Source organism: Copadichromis virginalis, linkage group LG3, assembly GCF_057382275.1.
Source record: "Copadichromis virginalis isolate Kocher_CV1m ecotype Utaka linkage group LG3, C_Virginalis_male_GT1.1, whole genome shotgun sequence".
In the NCBI taxonomy this organism is placed as follows: domain Eukaryota; kingdom Metazoa; phylum Chordata; class Actinopteri; order Cichliformes; family Cichlidae; genus Copadichromis; species Copadichromis virginalis.
Genome location: NC_140620.1, coordinates 12,319,875 through 12,345,793, shown reverse-complemented (window position 1 = coordinate 12,345,793; position 25,919 = coordinate 12,319,875). Strand labels below are relative to the sequence as shown.

Below are 25,919 nucleotides of genomic sequence, written 5' to 3'. Positions count from 1 at the left end.
AATAAAATTGAATTGAATTGAATTGAATACTCGAGAATCACTTTACTGACTCATGAATCATGATTCACAAGCCCAACTGACTCACTGACTCATCCCTGTTGCTGTTAGCAGCAATATATCTAGCTTATAATTAAAATTGTGGAGAAAAACACATCATCCAGTATCTTAACAAAAACATTTCTGCTCTGAACTGGAAGAAAAAACCCTGAGTAGAAGCTCACATCAAGAAAATAGCTCCTTGGTTCACAGTAGCATCGCTATGCTAACAACACATTTGAGCTACTCACCCCCTTCCTCCTGTGCTGAATCATAGGCTGTGTCCCAATTCAGGGTCTGCACGCTTGAAGTACGCATTTCAAGTGCGGCCGGTTAGGTCACCGCCACGCGACGATGGCTTTCCCAATTCGAAGTGTGCTTCAAATGCATACTCCAAATGCGCCATTGATTTCCCCAAATATCAAGCGTGGTCCGGTGCACGCTTCGTGGTCCCATATATCCCACAATTCATAGCGCGGTGGTGGGTGTGGATAATTTTGCTGCAAAATACGGCAGAAGGGAGCAGCCGAAGAGGTTTTTGTTTTTTTTCCCCCAAACTTTATTGAACTTATAAAGCGAACAGTCAGTCATTCCAGTTCAGTTTGTACAGTAGACATACAAGGCAAATAAGAGTAACAATAAACAGTACAATGAAATAAGAAGGATAAATAAACAAAGGATAAAAAAAGAAAAGGGGTGTTTGTAGCTCAGGTGGCAGAGCAGGTCAGCCACTAATCAGAAGGTCGGTGGTTCGATCCCAGGCTGCCTCCTGGCTGCATGCCATATATACTTGGGCAAGATACTAACCCCGTGTTTGCCTACTGGTGGTGGTCAGAGGGCCCGGTGGCGCCAGTGTCCGGCAGCCTCTCCTCTGTCAGTGCGCCCCAGGACATGTGACAAACTTCATAACAACTTTGTACTTGAAAGTTGTGACAGCTCATTCGTTAAACATTTCTGAATGTATTTCAATCAATGATAAACCTTTTTTATTGGAAGTTAATTTAAGAGAGTTTAAGTAATATTCAATTTCAATCAAAAACAAATTAAATGATGGGGTTGAGTTTTGAAATTTACATTTATGTATTTGGAATTTCCCTAATAAGATGGAGCGGCCGAAGAGTGAACTGTCAAAAGTACTGAATACGACGTCACTTATTTATGTGCGAATGTTTAATAATTAAAGTCAGTCATATATCCACAAACACAACAAGCTGAAAGTCAGTGATATATATATATATATATATATATATATATATATATATATATATCATAATAATCTGACAATACTATAATATTGGCTATATTATATTTACATTACCACAGTGAGATGATTTTAGTCTCATGAACAACATTAGCTAATTGTTATTTACTAGCTAATCTTAAATGACTGTTCAGCACAGAAATGAAGCCCAAGAATCATGTTTTACAGTCCCGTGGTCTCAGCCTCAGATACTCAACTAATCAAAGTGATGTCATGACAAAAATGAATGACCAACAAAACATTTTTTCTCCTTCATTTCTGTCAAACAAAGCTGTATGTAAAGTGTCTCGCGGTTAGTAACATGGTTGCTAGACAACCTGAACAGCGCGACCAAGCGTATACCGTCCCATTTCACAAGCCTCTCACTTCCACACTTCTCGTACTTATAGTATGCACCGTACGTAGTACACGTAGTGCGTACTTATAGTACGCACCGTACGTAGTACGCGTAGTGCACGTAATGCGCGTACTTCAAGGGTGCAGACCCTGAATTGGGACACAGCCATAGAGCGAACGAATCACTCACTCACTCACTCACTCACTCACCCCCTCCCTCCTGGCTCACAGCTTCTTCTTCTTCTTGGTTGGCAACCAATGTTAAGGCGCATTACCGGCTCACAGCTCAGTGGAAATTTAGATGAGAAAATATATATTTGATACATTTAAGGAAAATGCTAATAAAATAAAAATAAACAAAATAAATGTTTATTAAGTAATTTTGATAGGAAATTGCTTACTTTTAGAAATGTTTTTGCTCTTTTTTGCTCTATAAAATAGTTGTTTTCTTTTAGAATCATTCATCTTAGCAGTAGGATTTACATGAAAAGAGAAACAAATTAAGTTTGAGTGAAAATGTACATTTTTTGCACTCTCTGGGCAACTGACTCAGTGAATCAAATGACTCAAAAAACACGATTTACTTTGGTGAGTGACTCATTAAAACTCGATTAAGAAAAAGAATCAAATTTACCATCACTAATTGCCTGCACCTGTGCTTATAAAAGGGAAAAACCCAGCCCCACCAACTAGGGGCGGTTCCCAGTCTCAGGTCTCACCTGTCACAATAAGGTCTGGATGTAACGTCCTTTTACCTTCTCAGGCTACGTCCACACGTACCCGGGTATTTTTGAAAACGTAGCTTTTTCTATGCGTTTGCACCTTTTGTCCACACGTTAACGGCGTTTTCGGTCACTAAAAACTGAGATTTTTAAAAACTCCGGCCAGGGTGGATATTTTTGAAAACTCCGTTCTTGCATTTACGTGTGGACGAGAAAAACTGAGAAAATGCAGAGTCAAAGGTGTGCGCATTTTTTGACGTCACTCTGTGCGCCACGTTATTGTTTCGGTGAAATGAATTTCTACAATACTATTACTGTTAATTGTACTCTCTGCAGTGTTTAAATGCTTACATATACACACACAGTTACTGTCCCTCCACACATACGACTCGGTTCTGCTTCTATGCCCCAGCTTTGTTTACTTTTTCCCAACGAGGCTTCTAGACTTCTGATTGGCCAACATTTCTGCACGGTTAGGAATATATCGCCACCTGTTGCTTTGGCATGTTCCTAGCAGCGTTTTCCTTCATTTCTGCCTTTACGTGTGGACGGGATTATTTTTTAAAACGTCCGTTTTCAAAATCTCCGTTTTCAAAAATACCCGTGTACGTGTGGACGTAGCCTCAGATTTAATGAGGAAAGCCGGGAGGACTTTAATCTTTTTCTCAAGAATATACAGTAGTCTGCGAATTAATATATATGGTTTTAATAATACTAGATGTTATTCTGCTGGGAAAAGATAGTGCTCAGCTGCAGATGAGAGAACATCATGATCACACGTCCCTGTGAGTATAAGTCATCTGTTTTATAGCGACATGTGGCATAACTCCATCTGACACTTTGATGTTCATCTATATTCACCCAGAAATCAGGACAAATGAGCCAGTCTCTGTGAAGACGTCTCAGAGCAGAAGTTTTTCATCCCATAAAGCAGGGGTGTCCAATCCCAGTTCTCGAGAGCTACTATCCTGCATTTTTTAGATGCATCCCTACTCCAACACAGCTGAAATTAAATGGTTTAATTACCTCTTCAGCATGCAATCATATTTGGCAAAGGCCAGATAACAAGCCATTCATTTGATTCAGGTGTGTCAGAACAAGGATGCATCTAAAAGCTGCAGGACGTTAGCTGTCGAGGACTGGGATTAGGCACCCCTACCAGAAAGGATCTCACATCAGCTGCTACCATCTTGTGGCCAAATTTGGTTACTGTCTTTGGAATCTGTCTGAATGAGACATTTGTTTTAGAAATGTTTAACATGTGTTTATTATTCATCACACAGTTATCTACAACCTCTAACTCCATATTAAGCTTCGAAGTCATTGATTCAGTATTTAGCTGTGTGTTTTTTTTATGTCATCAAAAACTCAGCAGTCTGTGCCTTTTTAATACAAATTGAAGAATATAAATAAAAAACAATAAAAATCAATCTTATAGATTCATCCCATCTCTGCTCCATCTGCTCTACATTATCTGATCGTTATGAGAAAATTCTGTCAGGATTAGAAACTTAAATTTTTATATATTTATTTTAATTTCTGTTAAATAACCTTTAAATTAAGTTCCAGAGTGGGTTTAATGGTTTTACTTTAGTATTTACTGTTCAGACATTTTGAGCTTTTTCATTGTGGCATGTGTGGTATTTTTCAGGCTGTGAGATTTAAGAAACTCTATTGTGGTATAAATCTTTTGACAATATATATATTTTTTGTCATAAACAGACAAGAAAAAAACAACAAACTGCTCCTCCCATTCAATACATGTCAGTCCATATCCCAGCAAACTAAATCATCTCCATTTACACATCAAATAGAAACATGAATCACTTGGAATGATTAGAAACTTGATAGAATTTCAAATCTAGTTTGGGGAGTCATTCAGTGAGAAACAGTGAAATGATTTTCCATGTGAAAAGGTGGACAGCAGAAACAGAAAGAAAGAGTGAAACTAAAAGAGAAACAAAGAGCTTTGGAACAACGAGGCAGCAGGAGGACAGCTGCAGTTTAACAGCTTCAACTCACTGACAGGAAACAACATTAGAAACATCATCATCCTCAACTCATCTGCTGCACTGACACTGACACCTTCAATGGCAACACCTTCAGTTTACCATCAGTGCTGATATATGGAAACATCCTGTGAGTGAAAGTGTGTGTGAAGGTGTGTATGTGTGTGTTAGTATCAGGATCAGAGAACGACAGCTTTCCTCTGTTCCAGTCCAGATTCACTCTGATCCTCTGGAGCTTCTTCTGGACTGAGAGAGGAGTGAGAGGAGCTGATGGTGAGCATGCTGAGTATTTACTTTCATAGAACCGTATTCTCCATAATGCAGACCGTATGCTTCCCATTCTCTGCACAGACTCTGCCAACACACCCAGTGCCCACCATGTACCATCTCCAACTTCGACATCCCAGCTGTGAGTCCCTGAGTTAAAGCCCTCAGAGCCCAGGACAGAGCAGATAAATCCATCAAACCTCTCTGGATTATCAGGAAGCTGCTTCTCTCCTCCTCCTCTCACACTGGTCAGATCTTCAGACAGGATGAGGTTTGGATGAGCAGTGTTTGGGTCCAGAATGAGAGGAGTGTAGGAGACCATGTCCTTCATGTTGTTCCAGATGTTGAAGGTCAGGTTGCCCAGGTGTTTGGCCTGGTCTATCAGAGCTCCTGAGGGCAGCTGTGGATCATCCAGCAGGGGGCAGCGCTGGACTCTTTCCACTGCAGCCTTGTAGTTGTGCAGGAATGAGACGTCTTCAGCTCTCAGCTCCTCCTCTGTGGTTCTGACTGCGTCTGAAAGAGCTGCTATCTCTCTGCTCAGAGCCTCCATCTTCTCCTTCATCATCCCACTCTTCTGCTCCTCTTCCTCCCTCAGTGCAGCCAGCCTGGCCTCCTCTTCCTCTGCTAGAAACTGGTGAAGCTTCTTAAACTGCTCCTTAATCTGCCTCTCTGTGTGTCGGGCCTGGACCTTAATGTGTTCTGCTGTTTGATCAAACTTCACTTGAACTTCTTCACAAACCTTTAACTTCTTCTTTAAGGGCTCCAGAGTTTCCTGAAGTTCCTTCTTGTGTTGTTGTGCAGCTTCAGCAATGGGTCTGAATCTGTGCTTGGTGTGTTTTTCTGAGTCTCTGCAGACGAGACACACTGGCTGCTGATGGTCCAGACAGAAGAGTCTGAGTTTCTCAGAGTGCAGACTGCAGAGAGCCTCTGAAGCTCTCTGATCTCTCTCCTGTAAGAACGACTCACACAAGTTCTTTAAAGCTCGGTTTAAAGGTGGTTCTTCCCTTGAAGATCTTCTCTTACAAATTGGACAGTGTTGTGTTGGTCTCTCTCTCCACCATCTATTCAGACAGTCTTTACAGAAGCTGTGGCTACATGACAGAATAACAGGATCTCTGAAGACCTGCTGACAGACCGGACAGCAGAGATCCTCCTCTGATCTGGAAGCCATTGAGTCTGTGAGTGAAGCTGAAAACAGCAGACAGGAAGTACAGTCAGTCCTGGATCCCCTCGCTCCTCTACCACCTTCACTGAAACTTCCTTTAAATTGTGTTTTTGCTCAAACTCACATTCAGTGTGTGGAGCGTCAGCAGCTTGAAGCAGCAGTGTTGGAGTTTTCCACTTTTCTCTCCTGTAGCTGGTCTCACTCAGTGGAAGCTGCTAGTTTGCTCTGAACTCAGTCTGATTGTGTGTGTGTTTCTCTTTACCCAGGAAGTTGAACAACCTGTTTTCTCATTTCTCGTAAGGTGAGTGACATAAGGGGCGGGGCTTCATTCACCTTCATTTTACCTTCCTTCCTTCCTTACCCAGGAAGTTGAACAACCTGTTTTCTCATTTCTCTTAGGTGAGTGACATAAGGGGCGGAGCTTCATTCACCTTCATTTTACCTTCCTTCCTTCCTTACCCAGGAAGTTGAACAACCTGTTTTCTCGTTTCTCTTAGGTGAGTGACATAAGGGGCGGAGTTTCATTCACCTTCCTTTTACAAAGCTGTTGCATCACCTGAGTTCTGCCAGTGAGGAAGTCCAACACCCATGCACACAGGTGACTGTTGAGTCCTAGATACTTCAGCTTTGTGAACAGTCTGCCGGGCACTATTGTGTTGAACGCTGAAGTGTAATCAACAAACACCAATCTCACATAGTTACCCTATTTCTTGTCCATGTGACTTAAGGTGGTGTGCAGGACATGGGCAATGGCATCCTCTGTGGTTCTGTTGGGATGGTAAGCAAACTGGAGCCAATCTGTTGTGTTTGCAATGGTGGAGAAGATGATATTCTTCAACAGCCTCTTGAACACCTTCATAACCACTGAGGTCAGTGCAAGTCGCCGGTAGTCATTCAGGCATGAGGGCGTGTTGTACTACTGGTTCTACTGGTGGTGGTCAGAGGGCCCGGTGGCGCCAGAGGACACTCCGTAGGATGCCTTCTCCAAGTCCACAAAACAAATAAATCTGTACATAAATGTGTTGCTAGCTGTTGGTGGTTAAACTCCAAGCTAGGGGCTAATTTTAAATGGCTGGGCCCTGGGCTAGAATCTAATATTGGGTGTGGCTGGCTAAGCTCTAGACTGGGAACTGCTATGGCTGGGTTTGACTGAGTTCTAGTCTGGAGACTATGGGGGAGTCTGTTTGACACTTTGATTGGGGTGCTGATACCCTGAGGACTGTGGGGATTCACCTGCCTCTGATCTTCAATCGACTGATTTGACTTACTTCTCAAAAAGTATGTGTCAATGCGAGGCCCCTTTCTCGCTGAGGCACTTCTTCCTTCCTTCGTGGATTTTAAGACCCATGTCAGTTGTTAGTTTTGACCAGCCACAAATGCAGTTCTGCAGCTTCTTTTCTACCGTCATTGATGGTCCATTATTTGCAGTGGTGGTTGATCTATTCATCGTTGGTGCTGTTCCGTGGTTCGTTGCCATTAAATCCGTCCGGAAAGGTTCTTCTTCCACCCCTGCTCTCACAGACCCTAGGGGTATCTTCTCTTTTGAGATTTCTGTAGCAATATTGGGTGTACCCAAGTACTCTAAAAAGCGCTATGTCCTGCTGGTATCAGGCGCTAAACCACACCAGCCCCATTAGGGTCTATTCCCTCCTGCTAGCAGTCTTTCCAGGCTTTCCTTGACAATGCATTGCTTTTAATGGTGAGAATCTTGGCTGTTATGAGCAAAGGCAGCCCAGAAACCTTACCATCAGCACAGATTGTAGTGGGCCACAACTTTCGGTCTTTCACCCAAGCTAATCTGCCTTTTTTGGGGGGATTAAAGATCTGATCTAGATTATCATATTAAGATTTGGGATGCATCATCAGTAGTGGATCTTGGCTCTATAGGGTGTTTCGGCCATTATCACTAGACACCCTCATCCAAGGAGGCCTTGCCAGATGTGATCAGGCCCTGGAGTGTGTCACTGGTTTATGTTAAATTGTTATTTATCTTCTTCTTTCTTCTGTTTACTTTCCTACAGTTTATTTTCTCCTATCTATTCACTGCAACTGAGAAATAACACTTACCCCTTTAGCATTTATGAAGCCTCACCTCTTCAAAGGGATAGAATATATATTAGAGATGCATTAGAGTGCAAAGCAGCTGGTATTTGTATCTGTATTTGTATTTGTTGAGGGGGAAAATTATTTGTATTTGTATTCGAGTAAAATTCAAAATTAAGTTTTTTGCATTACACTTCTAATTAATGTTATAGTGTAAGTATTCTTCAATTATACCCATTATAATAATTATGAATATGCAATATTAGTTGATGTTTTTGCATAAATCCAGCAATGAACATGTAACAAGGAACATCATTGAATATATGATAACGATAAAAACAATAAATATTAACAATAAAAAGAAATAAAACCCCTGAAAACCGCAAATTTCACATCCGAACCTCAACACTCGTGGCCCAGTACCAAACGACTCACAGACCGGTACCGGTCCATGGCCGGGTGTTGTCTATTCAACAAAAATAGTAATGCAGTTCAGTTTTTTATAGCTCAGCCGAGCCTTCTCTGTTACTGTGTGGAGCAGCCTGTGTCACTCACTTTTTACACATCACTTACTCACTCTCCCGGCATGCACTATGGTCTCATAAGGAAACCCAGCATTTTGATTTAAAAGTTTTTCTTGTCCCCGAATACAAATATTTTTGTATTTGGGAACAAGTATTTGTTCGAAATAAGTATTGGTAAAAAACGCGATATTCATGCCTTTCCAAATACCGTATTCGGGCTCAGCTCCACCCCTAATACACATGTGTATGTATATATACATCACAATGAACACCTGTGTACCACAAAACTGTGTGATGAGCCCAGACCTGCCGATGGTTCCAACACCATCATTAAGTTTGCAGATGACACCACGGTGATTGGCCTCATCAATGACAACAATGAGGCCGCCTACAGGGAGGAGGTGGATCGTCTGGCTGAGTGGTGCGACACAAACAACCTGCTACTCAACACAGAGAAGACCCAGGAGCTCATCGTGGACTACAGGAAGAATGCTGACCCACATCCACCCATCTACATCAAAGGGACGGCTGTGGATCGTGTGAGCAGCTTCAAGTTCCTGAGAGTCCACATCACCGAGGATCTCATCTGGACGACCAACTGCTCCAAGCTGGTCAAGAAAGTGCACCTCTTCCTGAGGACTCTGAGGAAGAACCACCTGATATTTCTGTAGTTTTCATATTTATATCTTGCACACTACATTTCGTTGCCTTGTACTAAGTAATGGGAATAATGGCTTTACAAGTAACGGTGTTACTTTTTCCAGTGACGAGTAATCTAACTAATTACTATTCCTATTATTACAACTCCATTACCGTTAATCACAAAAAAATGTGGTGTGGTTGCGTTACTATTTTTCAACAAACAGCAGGTTGAAGCTGTGCTCAGCTTCCGGAACATGCTCGTAAACCAGCGTTTATGAACCTGATAAATGCCAATTCTAAATACCACACAGGGTGTGTTTCAGTGCATACACACCAAAATATCCTGGTGAATGTTCAATATTTTTCAGTGGCTTTAAGATCAAACACTACCTACCAGGCTTGGCTCCTCCCTTTTGCGAGTGTGGACGCTTCATCTCTTTGCTCCTTAAATGCTTTTCTTCTTTTATTGATTTTTATGCTGATTTTTTTCCCTTTTTTCCGTATGAGCTTACCTGCGATAGCTTCTGGACACTTATAGATCATTAGGACTAAAGTGTTCTTAACAGAAACAGCAACATTTTTATAGTTACCTTATCCTCAGCGCTCCGTGTGTCTGTGGCCTAGACACAGCTGAAGCCTGATTACAGCATCTGGGCACCGAACAGCCTCAATAGCCTGGAAAGGTGCTAACCGCTAGGCTAACTAGCAACAAGATGCCTTCCCTCTCCACAGATGACTACCACAGCCTCCTGCAGAAGATTGCAGTACTGGAGACAAAAATTCATCGCTTAGAAGTAAACGTGGAGGTAAATGGACTGTGTGGAAATGAAACAACCTTGCCTTTGATTCAAAACAATGGCGATGAGCAAGCTAGTACACAGCTAAGGAGCACAGATAACATGACCAAGAAAGTAGACTCTGTGCATTATTATAAATCCTCAAGCGATAATCCCCCCTTGGACTGTCTTGGTGCAAAACCAAGACATAAATCATGTCTCCTGGAAGGGGGAGGACGTATCACGGGCAGAGCACAGCGAGCTGAAATCTCTGAAACCAACTGGCCTTCACTTCCTACGAGACAGAGAAGCTCTTCTACCCCTGTATACGAGAGGAAACAGGACTGGACAACCGTGAATAGGAAGGTTAACAACAAACCTTCAAAACAACTGAATGTGAAACTGCACAACAGATTTGCTCCACTATCAAAGGACCCTGGATCTATATCTGACAACCATCCATCTAAAAGCAGCGAAGTAAGGTCTGAAAATCTGTTGAAAAGTAAAAGACCACAGGGAAAGCTAAAGGCTAGGCCTGAAACTCTGATTGTGGGTGACCCTGCTGTAAAGGATGTACAAAGGATGTGCGGTAAGAACACTAAAGTCCTCTGCTTTCCTAACGATATGGTCAACAACCTGAAGGAGAGAATTCTTCAAATTGCAGATGAATATCCAACTGTGACAAACATTGTTCTGCATACAGGGTCAAACGATGTGTCCAAACAACAGTCGGAGGTTCTGAAACGGGACTTTACTGGATTACTAAATACTGTAAATTCTCTGAAGGCAGCTGTATTCATCAGTGGACCTGTGCCGCCGGTCAGAGGAGGAGACGAGAGATTCAGCAGGTTGTTTACACTGAATAAATGGCTTATACATTATATATGTATATGTATATATGCTTATATATGTACTGACCACTCGGTGCATTTTATCAACAGCTTTAATATTTTTTGGGAACGCAGGCATCTGTTTAAAGCAAATGGATTTAATTTTAACAAGTCAGGGGTGAAACTGTTCACCTCCAACTTGTTTTATTCCATACGTCATCCATCTGTGCTTGGTGCCAAGGCTGAGATAAATGAGGAGTTATCTCATAAAGAGGAACAAACAGTACTCCAAGAACAGACAAAGCCCAGCAGAAACCTTGAGGAGGAGCTCCATTTGCCCCCACCTGGGAAGAGCCTCAGAAAGGAGAGACATCTGAGGCAAGAAGAGGGGTCCCTATTTGCCTCCAACTCTCTCAACAACACCAACGACCAGGACCAGGGACCACGATCTTCCCCAGTCCCCCAAACCCCTGACAGGCCATCACCCTCCTCCCCCTCCCTTTCTCCCTCCTCCCCACACCTGAAATTCACTGAGGAGATGATGGTCAATGCTGGGCTCAGATCTACCCCCCGGCCCAATCCCTTTTTGTCCCCCATAAATCCCCCACCAGAGCGGCCAAAGGTTCGCCATCGAGCCCCACCCTCAACAGAGCAATCGAAGTCACATTGCCCAGCCTCACCCCCCGTAGTTCCTCTTTACCACCTTCATGCTCTGTCTCCGCAGTCTGATGTGTGATGTGTGAAGTCACCACTGCCATACCACTGATAACTGTCTGTTGATAACTGCCGACTGTTGTTTGGACACATCGTTTGACCCTGTATGCAGAACAATGTTTGTCACAGTTGGATATTCATCTGCGAGGATTATGGCAGTGGTGACTTTGCCCAGGAGAAGCTGGGACCCTGTTTACAAGAAGGTTTTAAAATCTCTGTACTTTTAGGTGACAGAAGGAGACATGTGGCCTGGTCAAAACACAGAGGGCTGCACTCTAAAAGATCTTTAAACATAGTAAACATACCTTGTGTGTCACAGACTGCTCCCAAACACGAGGGGACAAGTAATGCCTCTAAAACACTTAAGTTGGCTTTATTAAACGTTAGATCTTTAGCTGGGAAAACATTTTTAATTAATGATTTAATCACTGAGCACAGCCTTGATTTTATGTTTTTAACTGAAACTTGGTTGGACCAAAGTAACAGTGGAGCTGTTCTCATCGAGACGACCCCTCCTAACTACAGTTTTATCAGTGAGGCCAGGGTGAGCAGGAGAGGAGGAGTGGTTGCTGTCTTATTTAAAGAATCATTTCAATGTAAGCAGCTATCTCCTGGAAGTTTTCAGTCTTTTGAATATGTGGCTTTACAGCTGAAGGCCCCATCCAAAGTTATGTTTCTTAATGTTTACAGGCCTCCCAAATACTGCACAGACTTTTTTAATGACCTCAGTGAACTGCTGTCTGTGATCTGTGTTGATTTTGACTGTGTAATTATTGTTGGGGATTTTAACATCCATGTGGACAACCCTCAGGACAAAGGGACTAAAGACCTGAGTAACACTCTGGGCAACGTTGGGCTGACTCAGCATGTAACAGAGGCCATCATCACTAAAAACTGCCATAATGCTCGGGTCTTATTTTCTACAGTAGACAGGCTAACAAACCCTCCTGTGTCAGTGGCAGCTGAACTTCATTCGACCATGGCCTGCAATGACTTTGCCAAATTCTTCACAGAAAAAATCCAAAAAATTTGACAAGCAATTGGTACATAAACAGCAGATTCAGGATATGTACTGTGTCCACCAAAAAACTGTTTAAACACCATGAAACAGTTTCACCCGATTAACAGCAAAGACCTGGAGGACATCTTAGGTAAACTGAACTCCTCCTCCTGCTTTTTAGATGTCCTGCCAACAAGTTTTTTCAAAAAGGTCTCAAAGACTTTAGAGTCAGACCTGTTACAGATCGTCAACTTTTTTTTTATTATCAGGTGTGTTTCCAGAATCACTAAAAACTGCTGTAATAAAACCTATACTGAAAAAGGACAATCTTGACAAGACACAAATGAACAACTACAGGCCGATCTCAAATCTCCCATTTTTAAGTGAGATCATTGAAAAAGCAGTTTCTCAACAGCTCAGTTACTTCTTAAAACAGAATAACTGCTATGATGCCTACCAGTCAGGTTTTAGACAGAACCACAGCACTGAAACCGCTCTGACCAAAGTGTTTAATGACATATCAAATCAAATCAAATCACTTTTATTGTCACATCACATGTGCAGGCACACTGGCACAGCACATGCGAGTGAAATTCTTGTGTGCGAGCCCCACAAGCAACAGAGATGTGAAAAACACAACAACACAAACGAGCAAAATACAAGAATGGCCAACCTGAAACTAATAAATATATGTACAATATATAATAGTGTATGCATTTCTGGATGTGTATACTAAATGTTTTTCTACGTGTGTGTGTGTGTGTGTGTGTGTGTGTGTGTATACACATTTTTACAAATTAAATAGTAAAAAAATAATAAAATAAAATATATAAAAATATACAGAGTTGAATATGTGCAAAACAGCGGCATTACTGTACAGTGTGTAGTGCATAATGTTGAAGTTCCAGTAGTGAAGCTGAGGTGTCTATGACGTGTTCAGCAGTCTGATGGCCTGATGGAAAAAGCTGTCTCTCAGTCTGCTGGTACGGGACCGGATGCTGCAGAACCTCCTTCCTGATGGAAGTAGTCTGAACAGTTTATGGCTGGGGTGACTGGAGTCCTTGATGATCCTCCCCGCTTTCCTCAGGCAGCGCTTCCTGTAGATGTCTTGGAGGGAGGGAAGCTCACCTCCAATTATCCGTTCAGAGCACCGCACTACTCGCTGGAGAGCTTTGCAGTTGTTGGCGGTGCTGTTGCCATACCAGGTGGTGATGCATCCAGTGAGGATGCTCTCAATGGCACAGTGATAGAAGGTCCTGAGGATGCGGGGGCTCATGCCGAATCTTTTCAGTCTCCTGAGAAAGAAGAGGCGCTGCTGCGCCTTCTTCACTGTTTAGTTTATGTGTACTGACCACGTAAGATCCTCAGCCAGATGTACTCCAAGGAACCGGAAGCTGCTCACTCTCTCCACAGCAGCGCCGTTGATGGTGATGGGGGTGTGTACTTCTCTGCACCTCCGGAAGTCCACTATCAACTCCTTTGTCTTTGCGACATTGAGGGTGAGATGGTTGTCTTGACACCAGTGGGTCAGGGCGCTGACCTCCTCCCTGTAGGCCGTCTCATCACCATTGGTGATAAGACCCACCACTGTAGTGTCGTCCGCAAACTTCACAATGATGTTGGAGTTGTTAGTGGCCGTGCAGTCGTAGGTGTAGAGTGAGTACAGGAGAGGGCTCAGTACACACCCCTGTGGAGCACCAGTGTTCAGTGTGATGGGGGATGAGGTGATGCTGCCCAGTCTGACCACTTGGCGTCTGTCAGACAGGAAGCTAAGGATCCAGCTGCAGAGGGAGCTGCTCAGTCCTAGATCCTGCAGTTTCCTGTCCAGCTTCAAGGGAACGATGGTATTGAATGCTGAGCTGTAATCTACAAACAGCATTCTCACATACGTGTCTCTCTTCTCCAGGTGTGACAGGGCAGTATGTAGTGTCAGGGCTATGGCATCATCAGTGGACCTGTTGTGGCGGTATGCGAACTGTAGAGGGTCCAGTGAGTCGGCTAGTGCAGAGCGGATGAAGTCCCTGACCAGCTTCTCGAAGCATTTGCTCACGATGGGGGTCAGGGCTACAGGTCGCCAGTCGTTCAATGAGGAGATGGTGGAGGATTTGGGTACAGGGACGATGGTGGCCATTTTGAAGCAGGCTGGGACTACAGACAGAGAGAGGGAAAGGTTGAAGATGTGTGTGAACACTCCAGCCAGCTGAGCCGCGCATGACTTGAGGACGCGGCCGGGAATCCCGTCCGGACCAGTAGCTTTGCGCGCGTTCACCTTCCTGAAGCACTTCCGCACATATGTCTGAATACAGACAGTGGAAAAATGTCAGTCTTCGTTTTACTGGATCTCAGTGCAGCATTTGATACAGTTGACCACAACATATTACTCAAACGACTGGAGAACTGGACAGGTCTTTCAGGAACTGTACTAAACTGGTTCAAGACATACTTAGAAAACAGGAAATACTTTGTATCAATAGGTAACTTCACATCTGAGCAGACAAGTATCACATGTGGAGTTCCCCAAGGTTCCATCTTGGGACCCCTGCTGTTTAACATTTACATGCTCCCACTGGCACAGATGATAAAGAACAACAAAATAAACTATCATAGCTATTCAGATGACACACAAATATATATCACAATGTCACCATGAGACCAAGGCCCTGTACAGGCTCTTGGTAAATGCATTGAGGAAATTAATGACTGGTTGTGCCACAATTTTCACACACCCCTAGACTGGGGCGTAACAGACAATAACAAAGTCAGCTTACTATCAACTCAAGAATATTTCAAGGATAAAAGATCTGATGTCTCAACAGGACCTGGAAAAACAAGTCCATGCATTCATCTTTAGTAGGCTTGATTACTGTAACAGCATCTTTACAGGTCTACCTAAAAAAATCAGTCAGACAACTACAGCTCATTCAGAACTCTGCTGCTCGAGTCCTCACTAAGACCAAAAAAGTGGACCACATCAGTCCAGCTCTGAGGTCCTTACACTGGCTGCCTGTCCGTCAGAGGATAGACTTTAAAGTTCTGATGCTGGTCTATAAAGCTCTGAATGGTTTAGGACCAAAATACATCAGTGACCTCCTGACCCAGTATGAACCTTCCAGATCCCTCAGGTAGTCTGGATCCGGTCTTTTATCAGTTCCCAGAGTCAGAACCAGACACGGAGAAGCTGCATTCAGCTTTTATGCTCCTTATATCTGGAACAAACTCCCAGAAAGCCTCAGATCAGCTGAAACACTCAGTTTATTTAAATCCAGGTTGAAGACTCACCTGTTCTCAGCTGCATTTGAATAAAGCACCAAATCCACACTGTTAGATTTTGTATTGTTGATTGTCATTTATGCTTAGAAATATTTAACCACACATGCTTAGAGGTATATAATCAATTGTGTAGTGGTAGGCTGTGTGAACTTTAACAGGCTACAAAGGCTTGGTGTGTATTCCATACTAGAATGCACACCCACAGCCTGGGAACATGGGAGAGATCCTTTCTTCTCCTTATTGATATATATGGTATAGCAAACACACGTATATCTCTTTAAGTATAAGAGCCTTTTGTTTAGATGGACCCGCTAGACTCCTGGCACCAGCTTTGGGGAGTCTTCACAGGGTCACATCTTGACCTCACACAAATCACACCACACACACACACACACACACACATACAAATACACACACACACACACACACACACACACACACACATACACATACACACACACACACACACACACATACACACACACAGGCAAGGTACTCTTTGTTTGTATGTGGACGTCATATGTTAATGAACCTATGCATATTCATGTAACCTCAATAAAAGAACAGTGGTACGGGAGAACGGAGAGAGCAACTGCGGTCAAGTGAAGGAACGGCGTTTGTCCTGTTCTCTCCCGTGCACGAGAAACATGAAGAACTTTGCCTACTCGTGTCTTGCTTTGCTGTGTAATTATATTGTCTTCAACGTTCCAGCGGATGGGTTCAAGCTACAAACCTATCACAAACTTTTAAGCTTAAATTTCAAAACTTACATTAACTACTGATTTTATCTACTGTTCTGATTTTATCTGTTTTGATTTTATATACTGTTTTGTTTGTTTGTTGGTTTGTTAATTAGTTAGTTAGTTTTTTTGCTTGTTTTAATCAATTTTAAATCATGCTTTTTATTTGTTTTTGTTTCTAATGTCTCTGTAAAGCACTTTGAATCACCTTGTTGTTGAATTGTGCTATACAAATAAATTTGCCTTGCCTTACCTTTGCCTTTAATTCAAGGGCATTAGCAAAAGTGTGGTATTCATTGTTTGTGAATTACAAAATTTTTATACCCAGTTCCTCACTAGGTGGCTCACTGGATCTCTAGTTTGAATGAAAACTTGAATCAGTGAAAATACCCACAAGTGCCACAGAGTTCTTCACAAATTTTCAGTGGGGTTGAGGTCAGGTGACCATGGAGGGCAGTCAGCACTCCTTATATCATGGTAGTGGGTCTGTGACCCAGTGTGTGTAAATTGTAGTTTAATTTTATATTATTAGATTTTTTTGTTTTTCGTGGTTTTGGTTCTCTTTATTGGTTTTTGCTTATTTTATTTTTCTTGTTACAAGTCTCTAGGTTTCTGTCTCTGTGCCTTTCCTGTGCTTTACATTTCTTGTTTAGTTACTTCTGTTTCTTTGATCCATGTTCCCTCTGTCTCCCCCAGTCAGTCATGTCTCCGTGTCGTCAAGTCCACATATTAGTGTTTGTCTCATGTTTCCTGTTTTATTGTGACAGTTCCAAGTCCTGTGTTCAGTGTGTTCAGTTTTGCTTCCTTCCTGTCTCATTGTACTTTATTAATTCGAGCTGTGTTCCCTCCTGTTTCCCATCCCCTCGTTATCCTTTGTGTATTTAAAACCTCTGTCATGTTGTCCCATATTACTATGTGTTTCCTCTGTGCTGCATGTTACTCCTAGTTCTCGGTTCAAGTCTTAGCTTCACTGTTTCCCAGATTTATTTCCTTGTTTCTAGTTTTTTCCCCTTGTATTTGGTGTTTGAATTGTACAGCACAATACAGCTGCCTCTTTTAGTTTATCCCTTTGGGTTTATGAGTCCTGCATTTGGGTCTTCTCAGCGTACCCTGAAACCTTAGTCTTCAGATAGTTCTTCAGAGCTTTGAGGTGTTTTTTGGTCTCATCCTCCTGCTGCTGTATGAATCCTTCACCACAAAGATCAGATCAGATGGAGCATGTCTCTTAAGGGTGGAGTGCTGCTTCGAGTGTCCAGTTAGCAGCCAGTCACAAAGCCAGCTTTCCTGAATGCTTTATTCAGTCTGTTGCTGTCTCCAGCTGTGATGCTGCTCAGCCAGCAGACCAAAGCACAGTACATTAATTGATATTAACTCTCAATCTTTAAGCTGGACATATTGAAGAACCTCAGATTCCTTGGGAAAGTCCGCTCATCTCCTTTGTTGTTGTACAGTCTTTGTGTTGGTCTTCAAGTTCAGTCAGTTATTTACTTGGTCCACTCATCTACTGCATCAACTTCCTGTAGGCGAAGGGGCTCAGTGTTCAGCCAACGGCCAAGACCTAAAACTAGTACAGAGTAGCTTTTTTAATTCAAATGTGCTCCATTTGATATATTTCAGCCCTAGCTGGCAGTACTAGTGTAGCCTCCCTTGTTGTAGGACACCAGAAAAAAAAGTATTTGGGCTGAGATCAGGGTGGTTTGGTGGTTTGCGCTGTTGCCTTACTGGAAGAAGATTTGGGGACTTCCTTTTCAAAGGAAGGATTTCTTTGTTCAGTTTGAAAAGACATTTTTGTTAGATTAACTGGTGACTCTAAATCATGCAGAGGTATAAACATGATAATTCAAAGAGGTTACGAAAACTAATTTATAGATAGTCTGGGAGCAGTTTGAAAGACAGCTGTAATGTACAGATCACCAGTGTTGGGACTAACACATTATTAAGTAACGCGTTACAGTAACTACGTTATTATTGTGGTAACGAGCACGGTAACTAGTTATTATGCCAAAATCAGGAACGCGTTAGTCGTTACTGGGATTTAGATAGGGTCGTTACTAGGGATGGGTACCGGTGTCCGGTGCCCTGATGGCACCGGTTCTGACATAAACGGTAGTAACCAGACCGAAAAGCAGCGCACATTTCGGTGCTTTATTTCGGTGATTTTTTTTCCTGAGCTGTGATACACTTTAGATTCTAGCCAATCATTTTATGTTTCCGAGGATAGTAGGCGGGTCCAGGTACGTACGTTCTTTTAGAGCAGAGCTACAGATTAAAAATGCCCAAGGCGAAGCAGTCGAAAGTCTGGCTGTACTTCACAGCAAAATATGCAAACTCAGCAGCCTGCAACAAGTGCTTTAAGCTGATACTGTGATACTGTCAAAGGAGGTAACACCTCAAATCCGATGAAACACCTGGCGACTCATAGAGTTTTTGTTTTTTTTTAAAAAAGCCGAGAAATGTGCCGTATTTGATAGCTTGGCACCGAGCACATTTACTGCGGGTGGGTTGCCTGTTATCGCACCCGGAGCAATATCCCCCAAAAACCCGAAGAGGAGAGTCCTGGCCCCTAGCCCTGCCAGTGTAGCAGAAATGATGACGGATGATGATGGCAGCAGCAGCAGCCGTTCTTCTCTGCGTGAGCAGCTTAATGTTGTTCGTGTGTAATTTACGTTGAGTAGGCTAACCACGTTATTACATTAATGCATGTAAGGTGAACTAGCAAACATCATCATAGCTACATACGGCTGTCTTCTTGTTTGATGGCAGATACTCCCTTCACCCTGGCCAAAAAGGCTAAAATGACCAAAGAAAAAGTGGAAGACCACTAAACATGAGAGGTTTTTGGACAAAGTTGGTGTTTTTTCCATTGTTTAAGCACTGCTTCCAGCCAAGAGTGATACCATATATGCCCCATAGCTGCAGAAAAGGCTAACATTGTTATCTTTTTACAAAAAAACAGCTGAACATGGGAGGTTTTTGGACCAATTTTGTGTTCTCCATTCTTTAAGCACCGGTTTGAGCACCGTTTAAGCACCGGCACCGTTTCAAAAGTACCGGTTTGGCACCGGTATCGGATAAAACCTAAACGATACCCATCCCTAGTCGTTACTCGTTACTTCGTGTGGTGGCTATCGCAGAGCTTCCACAGATTCAGTAACATTATCAAGTGGTGGAGGCCAGCAGGTGGATGAGAGAAAGCAACACGTTCTCGGGCTGGAGAAAGGGGACGCAGAAGGAAAAGAGACCCGAGGCGGCCGCCGGTCCAAGTGTGAACTGAACTTCAGGTAAGAAGTTATGACCTGCAGTCTATCTGGGTCAGATATGAACCAAGTTTAGGTGGAGTTTATTTTCTTTATTCTGACTTTTTCCGTACTGCGTACTAGCTAGCATGACGGAGTTTCTATACAGCTGGGTGGGTGCTATGAAGTTAATGATGTTGAACTTTATTTTGTTCATAAGTTATTAGAGTTGCCAACCGTCCCGTCTGGTATTCAGAGAAAATATTACGCGTTTCTTATTGAGGTGAAAAGGAACAGTTTGTCCCGTAATTCAGCTACAATGAAAAAGGCACAAAGCTGGAGTTATTCTGTGTCTTTGCTGCACAGCTGCCTCTTCTTCTCTCATCCTCTCCCCCCTCCCTTTCCCGTTTCTACTTCAATCATGAAAACTGATCAGTGATCAGCTGATCGGCTCTCTTGTTTGTTTATCGCTCACTTTGTGCCAGAAAGAGGAAACCAGCGGATGTCGCGCTAAATAACAGCAGCACGTTTAAGCTTGATCAGCTGTTGTTAGAATTTATTTAATATTAATTTCTAGTATCAGCTGATGTTTGCTGGAGCCACAGCTGCAAAAAAGCTGCTGGTCATGATGTTGGTTTGGTTATCTGGTGAGAGGGAAACATGAAGATGAAACCAGGAGATGTCCTTACTGAATCATCAGAGCTGTGATGGAGAAACAGGTTTAACCTTTTAGGTGACATGAATGAGTTGAAGGGAAGTTATGAACTGTTTCTGAGAGACAAATAACACCAGGATCCTTTTTCAGGTAGCTGACAGCTGGTAACTGTGCAGGTGCGGATCTAGCAAAGTGTTGCCAGGGGGCCATGTAGGGCATTAACAGGGAAAGGGGGGCACAAAGAAATACTTTTCTTTCTTATTCTCATTTAAAATGTCTAGCTTTTAATAAATTATTATCTGAATCTTACAACAAACGATTGATAGATTGATGCATATATACCATCAAAACAGTGTACATCACTGTCACAACAGCGTTTGTTTTCATTCAAAGATGATTTTTCCTATAATGATGGGCCAGTCTCTAGTCAAAATTCCCGGGACGATTTATTTGTCCCAGTCCAGCCCTGTATGCAGCTCGTCTGCAGTCTGGTGTTGCCTACATCTTCCTATTCAGAAGGCAGAATTTCCGAGTTCTGAGTACAATCGAAAGCACCACGACTGCAGTTTTTGTGTTGGATGTAAAAGGCGCACATGACACTGTGACGTAGGCTAGAATCATGGCAGTAGTCAATGACGGTCCAGGCGTGGGATTTCTCTCGTGGAAATATGCACATTATCTTTTCCTTTCTATTGGTAGGTGGCACAGTGCACTTGTGGCAAGTAAGCAAGCTAGAAGACTGGCAAAGTTATGGAAGCAACACATTAACAAGAGAATTCTGAGTAAAACCAAAGTTACTTTCCCTAGTAACTAGTTACTTTGAAAGTAACGAGTAACTTGAAGTAACTGAGTTACTTTTGAGAGAAGTAACTAGTAATGTAACTAAGTTACTATTTTAAAGTAACTTACCCAACACTGCAGATCACACAGCTGTTTCTGTTTTTTAAATTTATTATTAATGTAAGATGAAGGGATAAAGGGTTTTGCTGTTTAAATAGGAACAAGCTCCACCTTGTGAGCACACATCTCTTATAGGCAAAGGTGGTAAAAGTACAGACATTCTGTGCTTAAGTAGAATTGCAGATATTAAAAGAAATCTTTTACATATTGAAATTCTTTGATCAAGCAAATATCAAAAAGTCCAGACTCCAAAATTTACTTAAAATAAGAAAGTAGCTTGCAGGACAATTCTACCAGCAATTCTTGTACAAAGCCAAATGACCCTCATGGTATGTTAATATAATACAGTGAGTTCATGGGAATATAAACTTTGTTTCAGTCTAAATTTACACTCCAATGAATGTACACAGCTTCAGTTTCATAGAACATGATCAGAAGAAGACATATTTTAAAATTAGCTCTATTTTCTGTTGCCTATATTGTAGAATGTGGGTTTACCTTCACATCTACACAGTAAAAATTACTACAGTTAGGGGTTAAAGTGGGATTTGGTAGGTGGTAGGTGGCTATGATGGCTAGGCATGGGGAAAAGAATCATAACTTAAGGTTCAAGTCGATTTTCTTAGTTTTAGCTGATCTGGGCTACTGCTACTGGTACCAGTACTAAAGACCTCCCATCCCAAGGACCTCAGCAGCTACAGGCCAATAGCCCTGACATCACATCTGATAAAGACCCTCGAGAGGTTGGTTCTTCATCTGCGCCCAGTGTCCCATGTCCCAGTGGATACTGGACTACCTCATAGGATGCCCACTTTGTATGAGGACACAGGGCTGATGGGCTGGTCTGCAGCCACAGGGAACTGTGCGGACACCGTTCCTCTTCACCCTCTACACTGCAGACTTCTCCATCAACTCCCCACACTGCCACCTACAGAAGTTCTCTGACAACTCTGCTATAGTCGAACTGGAGAGTGATGGGAGTGTCATCTGTAACTACTGTTGTTGTTGTAATCATAGTTTTTCTTGCATCTGAACTGTGCAAACACAGAGGTCATCCCACATATGGTCCACCCGTTAAAGGGGGACAGAGGGCCTCAAGGGCAACAAGAGATGGACCTTGTAAAACTGGATTGTAATGTTAAATTGCAAGGTGTTAGTGATCTCTTTAAGAAAGAGATCAAAGGGGGAATTGTGGGATTATAATATTATCTTATACCATGTTATACCCCTGATTAATGATTGTGAAATTATTATGTAGTTTTAGTTTGCAGTATTCTCTTGAATTAGAAGAAGGTGATAACTATTACAGTTATTAAACTGATTTGTATTACATTAGACTGCTGATGCAGTGTGAATGAATGATATTGTTTATGCTGCATTATACTGCTGAGTCATAAGAAATACTGTTTTCAGAGAGTCAGGACTTTGCTTTTTCTGATAGTAGAGGACACAGAGCACATTCCACGGGAGCTTCACTCCCACCGTTGTTGAAGGTAGACAAAAGGAGCCAAGGCCATAAGTCAGGCTCGCTAGGAGTTAGAAATAATGTGAATGTTTAGGTTTTTACGACTAGGTGGGGGCCATCAGAGGCTATAAGAGTTTGAGTAACCCTCCACCATTTTGAGATTTGCTGTGACCCTCTTCATGCATGTCTCCCCATCCAGATGGTTCATGCTCAAAAGTGTTGAATTGTATGTAATAAAGTAATTGTTGATTGAGCGTTTATTGTCACGGCGGGGCGCGCCGGCGTGAAGAATGAGGTAGACCCAAGAGCAGACAGAACTAGGTTTCAAAAATAAGGCAAGCCTTTATTGTGGCTGCAGGCATAACAAAAACACTAGGGGACACTGAAACTGGGAAAACTAAGAAGACAGAGAACACTGTGTAAACTAAAAGGCTAAGGCACTCTGTGAAGGAACTATGGAAAAAACTATAAACACAGAGTAACTCAGCAGGCTATGAAACACAGTGTCACAATAAGAGAAAATATGAGGTGAGGATAACAGACGATCTGACACTGACACAAAGACACACTGGGCTTAAATACACTGAGGCAGTCATCAAGAAATTAGAGACAGAAGGGGAACACAGCTGGGAGGAATAAGACCTGATGAGACAGGAGGAACAAAGCTAGAAACACAGACATAAGACGGGAACATGAGCCTTCAGAGTAAAACAGGAAACAAGACATGAACCGGGGAGACGTAGTACAGGGGGAGGTGACAGACGCGACAGCATGAACTTGACAATACAAGACACACAGACATAAACACACGAAGGGCAAGGGAGGCTTGATACAAGGGTAACATAATTACAAAAGGACTGGATTACCTTAAAGAACCTAAAAAAAAACAATAAACATCAAAATAGGCTAAACATAACACACTGGGTCACACGACCCAGGACCATGACATTTATACACCGAGTATTGTCCTTCCTTCAGCCCAAAGATCGAAAGAATTGGGGGGATTTAACACTACCCAGGCATTATAGTGAAAGGGTTATTATTAGACTTACCATTATATAATTTACCATTATATTCTCATATTGTATTTATAAATTTTTAAGTAAGGCTACTATTAGCCAAAGTATACAAAGAAAAGAGTGCTTTAGCTTTAGCACTATAAATCTCTTATAACACTGGATGTTGAAGCTATTACTCCGTCTCAGGTGTAATAACAAGGGTGACCAAAGAGAACTTCAAACTCTCTACTCCATGTCATCTGACACATCATGTGGCTGAATTATGACACTTTTTTTTGTGATTATTACACTTGTCTGTGAAGCTTTGGGAACAGAAAGAAACCAAGTTTCAGTTTAAAAACTTCAATTCACTGACAGGAAACAACATTAGAAATATAATCATCCTCAACTGATCTGCTCCACTGACACTGACACCTTCAACGGACACACGTTCAATTTACATGACCAAATATATGGAAACATCCTGTGAGTGAATGTGTGTATGAAGGTGTGTATGTGTGTGTTAGTATCAGGATCAGAGAACGACAGCTTTTCTCTGTTCCAGTCCAGATTCACTCTGATCCTCTGGAGCTTCTTCTGTACTGAGAGATCAGTGGGTGGAGCTGATGGTGAAAATGATGAGTATTTACCTTCATAGAACCCTATTCCCCATAATCCAGACCGTACACTTCCCTTTCTCTGCACAGACTCTGCCAACACCCCCAGTCCCCACCCTGTATTATCACCAACTTCGACATCCCAGCTGTGAGTCCCTGAGTTAAAGCCCTCAGAGCCCAGGACACAACAGGAATAATCAATCCTCTCTGGATTATCAGGAAGCTGCTGCTTCTCTCCTCGTTGTCTCACACTGGTCAGATCTTCAGACAGGATGAGGTTTGGATCAGCAGTGTTTGGGTCCAGAATGAGAGGAGTGTAGGAGACCATGTCCTTCATGTTGTTCCAGATGTTGAAGGTCAGGTTGCCCAGGTGTTTGGCCTGGTCTATCAGAGCTCCTGAGGGCAGCTGTGGATCATCCAGCAGGGGGCAGCGCTGGACTCTTTCCACTGCAGCTTTGTAGTTGTGCAGGAATGAGACGTCTTCAGCTCTCAGCTCCTCCTCTGTGGCTCTGACTGTGTCTGAAAGAGCTGCTATCTCTCTGCTCAGAGCCTCCATCTTCTCCTTCATCATCCCACTCTTCTGCTCCTCTTCCTCCCTCAGTGCAGCCAGCCTGGCCTCCTCTTCCTCTGCTAGAAACTGGTGAAGCTTCTTAAACTGCTCCTTAATCTGCCTCTCTGTGTGTCGGGCCTGGACCTTAATATGTTTTACTGTTTGATAAAACTTCAGTTCATCCTTTTCACAAACCTTTAACTTCTTCTTTAAGGGCTCCAGAGTTTCCTGAAGTTCCTTCTTGTGTTGTTGTGCAGCTTCATCGATGGGTCTGAATCTGTGATTGGTGTGTTTTTCTGAGTCTCTGCAGACGACACACACTGGCTGCTGATGGTCCAGACAGAAGAGTTTGAGTTTCTCAGAGTGCAGACTGCAGAGAGCCTCTGAAGCTCTCTGATCTCTCTCCTGTAAGAACGACTCACACAGGTTCTGTAAGTCCAGGTTTAAAGGTGGATCATACTCTGATATTTTCTTACAAAGTGGACACTCGCATGTGGGTCTCTCTCTCCACCATCTCTTCATACAGTCTTTACAGAAGCTGTGGCTACATGACAGAATAACAGGATCTCTGAAGACCTCCTTACAGACCGGACAGCAGAGATCCTCCTCTGATCTGGAAGCCATTGAGTCTGTGAGTGAAGATTGATGTTCAAAGCAGACTGTTGTGTTGTTTATCAGATACACCTGAAATTAGAGAAAAGTAAAAGAAAGGAATAAGAAATATTGAAAGAAAGAGGACACAACTTATACTTCCATATTTTACCATAACATTATTCATTTAAGTCACAACTTAACTGTACTCTAGTGTAAAGGAAAATTAGATTTTTGTCATTGTAATCACATTGTGTAATTACATAGCTCTACTATTATGTATTCTAGATTCCACTTTTATATTTTAATACGTTAACTGAGTAAATTTTCATGCAATGCCAAGCTCTCTTGAGGTTGTTTCTACTGAGTTCTACCTCAATCTTATTTTTATACCTCATCTTAACGTTCTTTAATACAGCCCTCACCTCCTTCCTCAATGTTCTAACAGTGGAAACGGCTCCCTCGTTAAAAGCAATTGGCCTTTAAAGAATCAAATCGTTGATGTCTTTAGAGAGCCACAGTTTGTTATTGGGGAAAGTCTTAAATTCTCTAGATGGAATCACTTTAGCTTT

At 42.5% G+C, this 25,919-nt stretch overlaps 2 protein-coding genes across 2 annotated transcripts; both read right to left on the bottom strand.

Annotated features, from left to right (window-relative positions):
* Nucleotides 1–4,197: 4,197 nt before the first annotated feature.
* Nucleotides 4,198–5,805, bottom strand: LOC146712820 (nuclear factor 7, ovary-like). Its single transcript, XM_085452640.1, has one exon. The coding sequence runs from the start codon at nt 5,800–5,802 to the stop codon at nt 4,411–4,413; it is 1,392 nt and encodes a 463-aa protein (XP_085308766.1). The 5' UTR covers nt 5,803–5,805; the 3' UTR covers nt 4,198–4,410.
* An 18,189-nt stretch (nt 5,806–23,994) lies between these two features.
* LOC146712819 (nuclear factor 7, brain-like) lies at nt 23,995–25,385 on the bottom strand. The gene has a single exon (XM_085452639.1). It carries the CDS (start codon nt 25,378–25,380, stop codon nt 23,995–23,997), a length of 1,386 nt encoding a protein of 461 aa, XP_085308765.1. The 5' UTR covers nt 25,381–25,385.
* Nucleotides 25,386–25,919: the final 534 nt, after the last annotated feature.

Coding starts and splice junctions, on each gene's coding strand:
- LOC146712819 (XM_085452639.1), bottom strand. CDS start 25,380: ATGGCTTCCAGATCAGAGGAGGATCTCTGCTGTCCGGTCTGTAAGGAG.
- LOC146712820 (XM_085452640.1), bottom strand. CDS start 5,802: ATGGCTTCCAGATCAGAGGAGGATCTCTGCTGTCCGGTCTGTCAGCAG.